At 34.6% G+C, this 13,495-nt stretch overlaps 1 protein-coding gene across 1 annotated transcript; it reads left to right on the plus strand.

Annotated features, from left to right (window-relative positions):
* The first annotated feature begins 12,574 nt into the window (after positions 1-12,574).
* Positions 12,575-13,294, plus strand: LOC145633777 (uncharacterized). Its single transcript, XM_081685540.1, has one exon. It carries the CDS (start codon positions 12,575-12,577, stop codon positions 13,292-13,294), a length of 720 nt encoding a protein of 239 aa, XP_081541666.1.
* Positions 13,295-13,495: the final 201 nt, after the last annotated feature.

Below are 13,495 nucleotides of genomic sequence, written 5' to 3' on the forward strand. Positions count from 1 at the left end.
TGATCGATTCAGAATCGTTCTAAGACAAGCAAGTCTTACTTGTTGAAACCGACAAAGTAAAGAGATATTGTTCTTGGTATAGACAATTGACTCCGAAAGCTAAAGAGGATTCATTTACTTCAACGTTTCTCAAAGAATTTGAAAGAATATGGCTGTATTCATCAAATGTGAACAAACTTGACCTTGAATAGTTCAAGAGTTCAGTGAAGTACAAAATCGACTTGGCAAGATATCAAAACGTCTAGATTAGATCGAGCGATGTTTGCTTGAGCCAAGCGTGGCCATCACAAAGTTATGAAATTGAAATTTTCATAAATAACTCCACAAAGAACATAGTGTGAGACCTCGATGCCATTTAAAAATGACTCGAACAATGATGGATCACATCCCTTCCTATAAAGTTCTTAAGATTTGCACGAAGGACTAATGTTACACCAAAAAAAATTTCAAAGCTAAGAAAGGACGTCATATTCAGTTATGGATAGAATTATCTTCTAAATGTCTTTTCAAGTCACTACTAGAAATAGGGCCATTTCCGACGGAATTGTTCCGACGGACACCTAATTCCGTCGGAAAGTACATATTTTCCGACGAATTTTTATTCCGTCGGAGACTTCCGACGGATTTTTAAAATCCGTCGGAAATCTCCGACGGAATAATAATCCGTCGGAAAATATGTACTTTCCGACGGAATATTCCGTCGGAACTTTAAGTTTCCCACGGAATTAATTTTCGTCGGTGATTAACGACGGAAATTCCGTCGGAGTCTAATTAAAAAATAATAAAAAAAAAAAACAAAACCCTAAAACACCCCACTTCATTTAAGCTCGTTCCGCCCCCTTTATCTTTTTCCTACTCCTTTTCATTCTCTCTCCTCTCCTCATCTTCTTCTCTTTCTCTCTCCTCTTTTCTCGGTGTTCTCTATCTCCTCTTCTCCTCGTCTTCTCTTTCTACTCTGATCCTCTTTTCTCAGTCCTCTCTTCTCGCTTCGTCCTCCTCTTCTCTGAGCAAATTAATGGTTTTAAGGAACAAATTCGTGGTTTTAAGGAGCAGATTCGTGGTTTTAAGGAGCAAATTCATGGTTTAAGGAGGAAATTCATGGTTTTAAGGTCAAGTTCGACCATGGAAATGCTAGATCTAGCGTTTTAATGGTCGAACTTGACCTTATATACCCAAATTCAAGACTAAATTTGGTTGATTGTGGTCGAATTGTTGTGGTAAGTGTAGTAGATCTACAAAGTTTTAATCTTTTGTTTTTAGTTTTTTTTTTCTGTATTTTATCTTAATTTTTCAGTTTTTTTTTCGGGTTTCGGGTTGAGGGGTCGGTTAAGGTGGTGGGTGATTTGGGTGGTTCTGGGTTAGGGTTCGGTGATAGTGGCTAATTTGGGTGGTTTTGGGCTAGGCTTCGGTGATGGTGGCTAATTTGGGTGGTTCTGGGTTAGGGTTCGGTGGTAGTAGCTAATTTGGGTGGTTCTGGGCTAGGGTTCGGTGACGGTGGCTGATTTGGGTGGTTCTGGGTTAGGGTTCGGTGGTGGTGGACTGGTGGTGGCTGGATCTTGGTTCGTTTGGGGAGTGACGGTCTGGGCTTAGGGTTAGTTAAGGGCTTGTGGTGTTTTGAGGTGGTGATGCGCCGCGCCGGTGGTGGCGCGGCGTATTTTTTTAAATTCTATAAATCAGTTTCCGACGGAAATTCCGTCGGAATTTTCCGGCGGATTTGTGTCCGTCGGAAATTTCCGACGGACTTTCCTAGTGGCTGAAAATCACTTGCGACAAAAAGATTCCGTCGGAAATTCCGTCGGAAAAGTGTTTCCGACGGAAATTTCGTCGGAAAAGGTCGATTTTCCTACAAAGGGTGTTCCGACGACGGTTTCCGACGAAATTCCGTCGGAAACGGGTTTTCCGACGGAAATCAAGGTGTTTTCGAGGGATTTTTTCCGTCGGAAAACAGCAGTTTTCTAGTAGTGAGTATATGTCTAAAACTCTTAGCCACAGTGGGAGTTCACTGGCTCAGTGGGAGCTAAGTGACTCAGTGGGAGCTCACCGGCTTAGCAAGAGATAGGTGGTTGAGTGGGAGATTAATGGCTCATTAAAGGCTAAGATAGCTCAAGTGGAGCGAACTATTTGTTTTACAACGAACTTTTACCCAAAGGCAATATACATGTCTCTTTGTAAGCATTCAAGTGAGACCACAGGCATCACCTCCACAACCTAATTGAGAACATAGTGTTTGTTGCTCTAAGTGGTGTCTTTCTGGAAATTAACACATTTCCAAAACGACAAGTGGGAGGAAAATGAACTCGATGACCATCGAGATTAGCAACAAACTAGAATTGAGAATCTCGGAAAACCTTAAAAGGACTTCGTGAGAATGCTTGATCAAGAATACTCAAAAGGACTTTACAAGTGCCTTAAAAGAGAATTCATTACTCACAAAACATCATAAATGTTGGATTAAGATCAACATAATAAAAGGGCTTTAGAAGCGCCTTGAAACTCAGTGGTTGATGCAATTGCCCCGTATAAGTATAGAATTCACCAAAGGTTTGGAGTGAATCCTATAAATTTTCTATTAAGTTAGAAATAAACCTAAGACTTACAAGCATACTATTTACTATTAGATAGTAAAGGAATAATGTCTTGTAAGATAGCTACGAGAAATCCAAATTCCGAATAATGGTTAGAGGCCATGAAAATCCGAAACAGACCCCATGTTTGAAAATCATGTTTGAAACTTGATTAATTTGCATGAAGGGTGAAAGACCCATCGATTGCAAATAAGTTTTCAAGGAGAAAACTAACAAATGTGGAAATGTATATGCATACATAGCTAGATTGGATGTAAAGGATACAATTAAATTCACAGAGTTGATTTAAATAAAAAAACCTATTCACCAATCGGAATGCTTAAGTCTTTTCATGATTGATCTAGCAAAATTGCACATATGAAATATGGCAAAATAGATACCAAAACCGCCTTCCCAAAATAGGATTTTGGAAGTGACTATGTAATAGTCTAAGGGTTTTGAAAATCTAAATAATGCTAGACTTGAAAGCAAGCTCAAGGAATCCGTCATGGGATTAAAGGAAGCATTGCATAAAGGAATTGGAACGTGTTTTCTCATAAAATTAATTAGAGGATTGGCTTATGGAGAAACATAGAAATTCTGATGAATAAGAAGTTTTGTGGGAGCAAAAGTAAATTATATAAAGGTCCAACGAGAAGTTTACGAACTCTATTGTGAAACAACTATCAAATGCTAAATGTTTAGATTTGAAAGTATTTTGACAATGGACCAAGCTAAAGGCGATACTTAGTATACATATTGGTAATTAAGTTCTATGGTATAGACTTAATTAAATGTTTAAACGAGTAAAGGAATTTACTATATTAAACATGAAGGACTTTGAAAGGCTTTCGACCCATATGTATAAAACTAAGTAAATGTTTGAACTAAGTATAAGCTAGGCTAAATACTAAGTCAAACAAGAAAGACTCTAGTAAGAGACTTTCAACCATATCACATAGCGAACAATTTAGCAAAGACTCAGTGAAACTGAATGAGCTAAAATGTCAAATTGATGGGATAAAGATTTAGAATCATTCTACAATTAAGTCCATCATATAAAGCTATGATATGGTATCGTCACACGACTTACTTGCTTAGAGCATGTGAAGTACGTATATAGTACCAATCAACTTGAATCTAAGTATTAGATTATAGTCAAGAATATCAAAACACTTGGATGAGTTAGAGGATGAGTTCTTGACGCATGGAAACAAATATAATTTGAGCATTGATGATGCAAGCACAAACCTTAAATAAGGATGAAATCCTTAATAAGGAAGTCATTTGTAAGCACGTGGTAAGAAGCGTCGTGGCTTGAGAAATGGTAACATGGATGTGCATCCATGTATAATGTGCGGAAATGTAAGGTAAATTTCCATGATCACAAGTGATTAGGGTATTCCAAATCATTGTGAGCCGTTGGGAGTGAAACCCAAGCAAGGAATCATCAAGAAGTCTACTAAAGTATATGATGAGAATATTGTTGCCTAAAAAAGCAATAATAAGGAAGATGTTAAATGGAAAGTTCGTTGTTGAACGTTAATGATTGTAGATTGTCAAGATGAAGGTCATAAATCATGAAAAATGAAAGGGAGCCATTGCTTGGACAATAAATCCTAAATCACATGTAATCCATTAACACTCTCAAAGTTTTATCATCTTATTATGGAAATGGTGGATAATGAAGATGCTAAGATTTGCAAAGTAATTATAACTAAACCTATGCAATAAGTGAACGACAACATTCACAAATTGCGTGAAAGAAATCAAGCATATTATATATGGGTGTGATTTCTATAAATGTTTTATGAAGAGTACTACTCTTAAAACATTTTGGAAAACCAATTATCATAAGATGAAACATTGTGAAGTTTCATAGTGGAATAAAATTTTTCTAAATATTCCACAAAACTATTTAATTGTGGTTTAGAATTAAATAATGAGTCCATTAAATTTTGAAGAATATTCAAAATAGGGTATCAAGACAATGTCTTGGATAAAGAAACACCTATTAGTTGAACATTGAATATTTTTAATCGAAAATCATCCCTAATCAAGGTCATTTGTATGGTGGACGATTAATGACCAATAGATATTAGTGTACATGTGTAGTATGATTTGTAGCACCGTTTCTTGTGCTATAAGGACATTCATTTGCATAGGTATTGGTTTAGAACCATACTGGATCGACCTATGAGAATACTTTAAGAGATTCAAAATCGTCATAAGTATATTTCTCCTTAATGCTATCAGAACTCTTTTCCTTGACCATGAGTATTGTGAGGTCTCTTGTTTGAGTACTAGTCCGCTTTTTATGTCGGTCAAACGTCTGCCGTAATTGGGGATTATAACGACGGCTATCAGGCGGCTAGGTCCTCTTAGTAAGAGAAGCTATATTACAAGACTAGGAATGTCCCCCTACTAATAATAGGGAACATGTCTTGTTGTTTACAAGGCCTCTCGAAGAGCGAGACTGTTAAAATGCATGGCCGTACTCAGATGGATTTTAGAAATCATCTGCTTATTGACAGTCAAACTTGGATTTCGATAAACACTTCTGGACGTAACAGGAATGACGAATAATCTTACCCTGTAGTTCATGAAGAGACATAGGAAAGGGGCGGCTATACACTTGTAGGGAATATTTCAAGCATTATCCCAAACTTGAACCCCACTGTGATCATACACTAAAGTACGGTGGCGTCCAAAGGGAAAGAAGATAGAGCAAAAGAGTCGCCAACAATTTTTAGGAACTGGTAAACCGTTCACAGGGTGAAGGTTACACCCCTTAACGATCCAGGAGATCGTCAACTCCAATAGGTTTGGAACCATGACTGGTAGTTCGGGGATGAAAGTACAAATCCAACCTAAAAGAGATTGAACCTGCCCTAATAATAGGCCTCTACTTTATTCTGATTGTATTCATGTGCTGACTAACATGCAATCAATAGGTTTAACCCTAAACCTGTTTATCTATGTTGGTTGAAAATTAATGCACAAATAAATCTATTATTGGCGATCACTTGAGTTATAATCAAATTTACCCTAAACAAGATCATTAATTATCTTATTAAGCCTGATTACAAGTACACATTCCCTTTAAACATGCATAAAAGGTGTGATCAAGCAATAACAATATAAATCAAGCAACATAATAATAATAAAAATAATTAAAATCATAATCATAATAATAATTATAACAATTATAATAATCATAATCATAGAAATAAACATGTTCATGTTAAAGAATAATAGTAGCAAGATCCTAGGCATGATACTAACAAGATTAATAACAAACTCTAACATATCACTAAACATTAAAAATCATATATATAGCCCTAAGATGATACTAACATGAATATTAGGAAAGAAAATAGGAAGCATCGCAGGAATCACAATTGATATAAGAAAATCACCCTAAATATCATACTAAAGAAAACATCCTAACATGATACTAGGAACATCCTAAGCATGACTTCTATATCATAATATCAACAAAACCAATTAAAGCACTTACTTGGATGCCTCGTATCTCTTTCTAATAACAAAATACACGCGTTAGTAACTTCAAGGAAAATAATAAACAAAAAAATTAAATTAAATAATAGAGATTTGGGACCAAACCCTCAGAAATATCAAACCTTTCACGTCTAGGGCGAAGGCAACTTCGAATTTGGCTAGGTGTTTCTTGGTCTTATGAATGCCAAATTTTGTATGCAAAAGGGTTGGTTTAGAAAGAGAGAGGGAGAGAATCAAGAAATTCTTGATGAGAGTTGGTGATTGAAAACGAAGGTTTTAGGAGGCTATTTATAGAGAAATTCAGCCAAACGGATAGAAAAACAAATCAGAGTTTCGACGAGGATAAAACAAGTTAGCGTCAGACGCTAAACATTAGCGTCAGGCGCCAAGCATTAGCGCCAGGCGCTAATCCCTGTCGTCAGGCGCTAACAATTATTTTCACGCGTTTTCTTAATTCTGATAAAATTTAGCCGTACAGAAGGGCAAAATCATATTTTCCTTAAAAACACTCTTTTATTCTGATTAAAACTCTAAAAAGTCAACCAAAGTTAATTTATCAATGCTAATAGAATTAGGAATGAAAAGAACCTTCTAGAAGAATCTAGAAGACTAAAATCAATTCTAATTGCATTAGGAATGATAAATCCATATTAGGCCCTCCTCTAGATCATTGGGCCGCATATAAGTATCAAATCGGGCCCAGTTTAGTAATTTGGCCATAACTTCCTCATTATTCATCGGAATTGGGCTTATAATATATCGTTGGAAAGCTCTTTTCAAGCCCCATCCAACTACACCATTATTGGACCCTTTATATGGACCAAACAAAACTGGATTGACTGTTTTCTTAAAGTAGGTTTTCTAAAAACAGAGAGAAGAGAAAAGAAATTAAAACTATCTGCAACACTAGACTTTCCACACTTTCACTTCATTCAATTATGATTTGACGCGAAAGGTACTCATCATCGGGTTTGGTTTTGGGGAGACACAAATGGGTGTCTACAACACTGAATGCGCACTTGTCCGGAAGGACAAGTGGAAGATTGAAAGGAATGGTGTCCTTCGAACAAGTGTATTATTCTGATAGTGGGTTCATAATTATTAGAAAGCTAATATATTCAGTAAGGTCAAGTGATCGGAATGCCTAGGTGAAGGCCGCTTCCGATCAGTAATATTAATGTATAATTAATATTACAACTTAATCTTGACTGAACCCTTCGGGTCACACCCAAGCAATTAACAAACCAACTCGACGAATTAATTCGGAAGAAATTAATGAGTCGCCTGAGTATTAAATATTTAGATGTCGGAAATTCGAGCTTAGAGCGTCGAAAGTCTATTCAAAAATAGTAAATGACGAGACGCGCAAATAATAATAAATCGACAATATTCCCAAAATACCCCTAGCATCGGAATGCCCCGAGCATCTGAATGCTAGGGGCATAATATGCTAGCACAGGTGGCTAGCATGCGCACCATGCCGAGCCAAGGGTGGCTAGTTGGTGCGTGCTAGTAGTAGCTAGCAGCCGCAAGCACACCAAGGCAGCAACTGCTAGCAGCCCGCACATGGTGTGCGCGGCATGCTAGCAGCAGCCCGCACTTGGAGTGCGTGGCTTGCTAGCCACAGCAGCAGCCCGCAACTCCAAGTGCGGGGCTGGGCTTCGGTTGGGCTACGACTGGGCCTAAGGCACGAGTAGTAGGGCCGAAACTCATGGGAAGCAAGTGGGTGAGGGACAAGTGGCACAAGGAGAGTATGGAGTGGGGAGCAAGTATGGTCCCCTACTCTCCAAGTGGTCCTCACTTCCCTTTTCACATAATAGTGACACTTGTAGATTTATTATTAGTTTGCTTATTTATTTTAATTTAGCTTTAAAATAAATTGTAGAATTTCATCCTCCCACATTGAAGGGATAGATATTCCCACTCTCCCTCTTGCCTATAAATACCTATCTTGGGTTTTTGGGAAGAGTGCTTGAGTAGGAGTTCAATAGAGCATTGCATTAGCAAAAACTCTTAAACTCACATAATACTCGGGTTTTGGTCGGACTTCGCTAACCTTGAGGTAACGGACATAAAAGTTGGTAGTATTTTTGCGGGTGGATCTCTGTCGGAGGCTCTCGTATTTTCGGGGCTAAGCATCTCAAGTAAGAGCCCACTTTGTGGGGCGAAGCACGCGACAAAGGTAAATTTCCTATTTTGCCCTTTTATGTTTATTTATGCATTAGTGATATTATTTATTGCAAGCGAGATCCTTGGGCCGGGTTTTTTTTTTTCCGCGGTGAGTGGGACTCACCAAACCCTAACAATAAATGAGTTTTTAATTCAAGGGGTGGTAAAATAAAATAAAAAATTATTTAACGAGAGGTCATTTAAAAATAGGTATGTTATTTGGGTGGTAATTTACAAATTTTCCTTAATAAAATATACATTGAGACGATTCAAACAAGATCCCATTTTACTATGTTTTATTGTAGTTATAAACCACAAAACTAGTCAAGGTGTAGTTTATGAATTATGTAAAGTCAAATGGTGTCAACTAAAAAAAACGGGGGATGGAATAATATTATTTTAAATCTTTTAAAAATTTCAAACATTAAATAAATTTAAAAAGTAGTACAAAAAAAAAAAATCAAACCAATCAACAATGACGCATGTCATATAACCTGTTAACCAGGTTACCAATCGGTAAAAACTTGTTTAAAGCGGATTAAGGTTGTATTACTTAGAAATAATTGAAAGGTTGACTTGTTTTTGGCGAATCACTAAAATGTTATCTTTTTGACAAATTTTTCAAAAATTATTTGATTAATAAATTGTCATATGACATCTAGAAAGGAGACAATTCCTTTATAAAAACTATTATTGTCGGGTAGGTCTTACATTGTGCAGTATCTCCCCCTTATAACGTTGAAAAATACAGTCTTAGATTTGTAGCCGTGATGATAGTTTTCCTTCTTATTCATCTAATTGTATTTGAAAAATGGGAGATCTTAATAATTTCACAACAACTCATTAGATCTACAATCATAGATTTATAAGTAATATAAGAATTTCTCCCTCAAAAAGTGGAGATAAACATTGTCTTTTGAAGGGGGCGAAAAACCCTTGTCTTTCGAAATAGATTGAAAACTCTTTCTTTTGTGGGAGAATTTTTTTTAATAAAAAGAGAAAGCATTATTAGAAACCTATAAAGAACAAATGATTCCGTAGCATGCATACAAGGTGCGTTTCCATTGGATGAATTTTATGACATGAATTTCTTTTTGATTTATTTTTTATCATAAAATTAATTAAAACTATTTTTTAAATTCAATTATTGATTCAATAAATTTTTTATTCTAGAAAATATTCTTTATTATAATTTCATAATTAACTTTCAAAAATCTAATTTTAATATTATCGATATATAAAATTAAAATTGAAAAATTAAAATTCAAAATTTGTTCCTCTTTTTCCTTGAGCCTTGGATCTTAATAACTGGCCATGATCATTCTCTATTCTAATTTGTTCACCAAATCGATCATGAATTCGTTCATTATATATGTTGATTATCAATTTTCATTAATCCAATTGCTTCAATGATTAGTATGTTTTATTCGAAAACGGGGTTCGGAAATTAGAGATGAGATTATACGTGTTTTGTGAAAATTAGAGAAGTGATTAGTATATGTTAAATACACAGATCTAAAACCCCGATATGAATAATGGATTATTATGAATAAAAGAGAATAGAAGAGGCAAATAATCGAAGAAGAGAGAAAAGAGAAAATGGAAGAGGATCGCATGTTTTGATCCGTAAGACATTAGACTAATTTTTGTGATTTGTTTGTATGTAAAACATTAACTTGTATATGTTTTTGTCATTACCTAATATACATAATTTATTGTTTTCTTGCCTACGTCCATGTGTTATTTTGGACATTGCCGAATTTCAACCTACTACGTAATAAATTGTGTTGTGTTTTCGTTGTATCAAAATCATTTAATCAGATCAATAACCTGTTGTATCGAAACCATTAACAACCAATAACTTGTCCAATCTAAATCCAACCTGAAATCAAAACATTTGCCCAAATTGACACCCCTAGTAAAAACTAATGACTTATAATATGCCTAATATATAAAATGTAATGCTACTTTCTCCCCATACCTTTTAGTTCATTTTTAAAAAATAAAAAAATAAAATCACAAGGGTATATAATGTCTTTTGGTTACTAATGTATATTATGTAAAACGAAATATTTTGTGTATAACAGACTCATGCTGAGTCCGTTCTTTTGTATGAGTCAATTATATTCTACGGATTGTTTGCGGTTTCATTTAAAAATACGTGAGTGGCCCGATCGCAGCACGATCATATAATTCTCAAACTCTTCTTCTTGTTACTGAAAGTGACTTTATTATTTTGAGGTTTTCTTCCAACTATCCCACTATTTTCTCCATCATTCCATTTACTCTATTCTCAATGTCTGTTGATTTAAACCCAAAATTATAAGATTTCGTACATGTGAAAGTTTATCCTAAAGATCATAAAAAGCGAAAATTCTTTAAAAAAAGGAGTTGCAATTATATATGGTTGACAGGTATTTTAATTCGTTTTATACAATTTTCTTTCGTCTTCACTTATTCAATGTTTATAAATCCTTTTTTTGAATGTTTGTTTTTTACTTAAATCCATTTACAGCTAAATTTCAGAAGTTCCCTCGAAGATACCTCCTTGTTAACGGGGAAAAGTTGTAGTTGAAGATACTTAATTTTTTAGGTAAACACTTTTTTGTTTATTACTTTGTATAAAGAGCAATGTGAATTTTTTTTTTTCTATGTAGATATTTGTGCACAGTACACTATTTGATATTAAAATTTTTTTTATCAGGTTATAAACCAATTTTGTTAGGGTTTTATATTATTTTTTCGTTAATGTGTTAGTTATGTTAGGATTTTATACTTCGTATTATTTTTGTTTGAAAATAGAATAGTACTATTAGTCATTATATTAAAGTGCTTTTGTTTGATTATTATAGTTTGATATTACGATATTTCTGTGATATTGTGTTGTTTTAATTTTTTTTATTAGTATAGTTAGATTCTAAATTATTTTTGCTTGGTCTTATATGTTCTGATAGTCAGGTATAAAATTATTATTGTTTGGTTATAGGTTTCAATGATCAGGTTTAAATTTGTGTTTGTTTGATTTTTTGTTTTCATAGTCAGGTTTAAAATTATGATTGTTTGGTTTTAGGTTATGATAGTCAGGTTTAAATTATTATTGTTTGGTCATAGGTTTTGATAGTCAAGTTTAAATTAGGATTGTTTGATTACATATTTTCATAATGAGTTTTAAAATTATGATTGTTTGGTTTTAGGTTACAATAACCAGGTCTAAAATTATTATTTTTTTATTATAGGTTGATAGTCAGGTTTAAAATTATGTTTGTTTAGTTATAAGTTTTGATAGTCAGGTTTAAAACTATATTTGTTTGTTTACATGTTTTTATAGTCAAGTTTAAAATTGTGATTGTTTTGTTTTAGGTTGTACTAGTTTGGTTTAATATTGTTATTGTTTGGTTATAGGTTTTCATAGTTTGATTTTATCTTTCTCTGATAATACATTGTTCAAGTCACTTTATATCTTACTATTACTTTCTTATTTTTTTTTTCTTTTTCACCTCTTGTACTGTTGGTACTAAATCTAATTCTTTAAAAGTTTATAAAGTTATTGAAATATTCAGTGAAGAGCAGAAGAAAGCTGTTAAAGAGATAGGATTTGGTGGTTTGTTGGATCTTAGCTTTCAAGAGAAGATTATAAGACTTTTGTACAAGTATTTTGTAATCCAATTTAATCCTAAGTCTAGAGTGTTACTTGTTGGTAAAAAGGAATACCTTATACATATAGATAGTGATGATAAAACTGATGTGTTAGGCATTCCTTATACTAATAAACCTGTCCAACGTGTTTCTAAAATGAAGAAAGGCCCGAATCCTTATGAATTATTGAAGGCAGAGTGTAGGACTTTTTTAGGTTTAGATGATGTTAATGAACCTTAAAAAGATGTTGGTGAAGGTAATAAAGGAAATGGTAAGAGAAAAATTGGTAATGAACCTGAAGAGGAAAGTGAAAAAGAAGTCATATGTTTCTTTTGAATTATTGTCAGTTGTTTTAGAGTATAAAGATGGAGGTTATCATCAAGCAGCTATTTGTTCTTTTGTTATTTCACATTTTGGGGCCCAAAAGGTGATAAGTCTAAAAAATTTCACATTATTTAATCATTGCTAGATCTTCGTATTATAAAGACTTTTAACTAGGTTGGTTATGTGATGAATTCTATAAAAAATTTCAATTTAAAATGGAGAGCGAAAATGAGAGACGCGCGCAAGAACTGTCAAATGAGGGAACCGACCTTCTACGAAGATTAAATAAGAAATAAAAGAGAAATTCTTCGGAGATTCCTCCAAATGAACAATCCTATGATGTTCAGATGGAATCTATCATGGCTAATTCAATGGAACTTGAAGCGAATAAGCCTCCAGATGCCCCATTTTCTTATATTCAGGCGGCCAAGAGTGGCCGAAAAGGGTTTGGAAATGATGTGGAATACAGAGAATTGGATGATGAAGAGGAATCTGATGAGGATATCCCTCTTGATTGTGATTCGGATGATGAGAGTTGTCTAACAATCCTTCTGAATAAGGAAGCGAATAAGCGGTTGCGTGTCCCTTGGAAATTTTCCCTAATTGTCAAATTATTTGACAAGAGAATGAGCTATGAAGTACTGATCAAAAGATTAAGGCTGAAATGGCATCTCAAGGGGGATATTACTTTAACTGATGTTGGGAATGCATATTATGTTGTTCGTTTCAACAATATGGAGGATTATATCTGGGTGTTAACTCAAGGACCATGGATGATTAAAGACAGTTATCTAACGATCCGTAAATGGGAGCCGAATTTTGTAGCAGATGAAGCTCCGATTAAGAAGTTGAATACGTGGGTGCGTATACCGCAACTGTCAGTGGAATACATCGATAAGCAGTTCTTGTTAAAGATTAGATTGAAGATTGGAAGGGTTATTAAAATTGATAGGAATACAGAATCCATGGATAGGGGCCAATATATCAGATGTTGCATTGAAGTTGATTTGTCAAAACCATTGCTATCAAAGTTTAGATTAAATGGCTATGTAGGGAAAATTCAATATGAGGGACTTTGACAAATTTGCTTTAAATGGGGCCATTTGGGGTACAAGGAGGATGGTTGCAACCTGTTTAAATCAGGAGGTGACTTAGGGGAGGTCATTGTTCGAGAACAAGCTGGTGATGGTGCGGCTAAAGAATCTCATGTTCATAAGGCTCGGCCAGAAGAAGAAGTCAGATATGGATCGTGGATGCTAGTCCAGAGACCACAGAGGAAA

Source organism: Chenopodium album, chromosome 1, assembly GCF_948465745.1.
Source record: "Chenopodium album chromosome 1, dcCheAlbu1.1, whole genome shotgun sequence".
NCBI lineage: Eukaryota > Viridiplantae > Streptophyta > Magnoliopsida > Caryophyllales > Amaranthaceae > Chenopodium > Chenopodium album.

What these genes read in the sequence shown, in the direction of transcription:
- LOC145633777 (XM_081685540.1), top strand. Translation starts at nt 12,575, where the DNA reads ATGGCTAATTCAATGGAACTTGAAGCGAATAAGCCTCCAGATGCCCCA.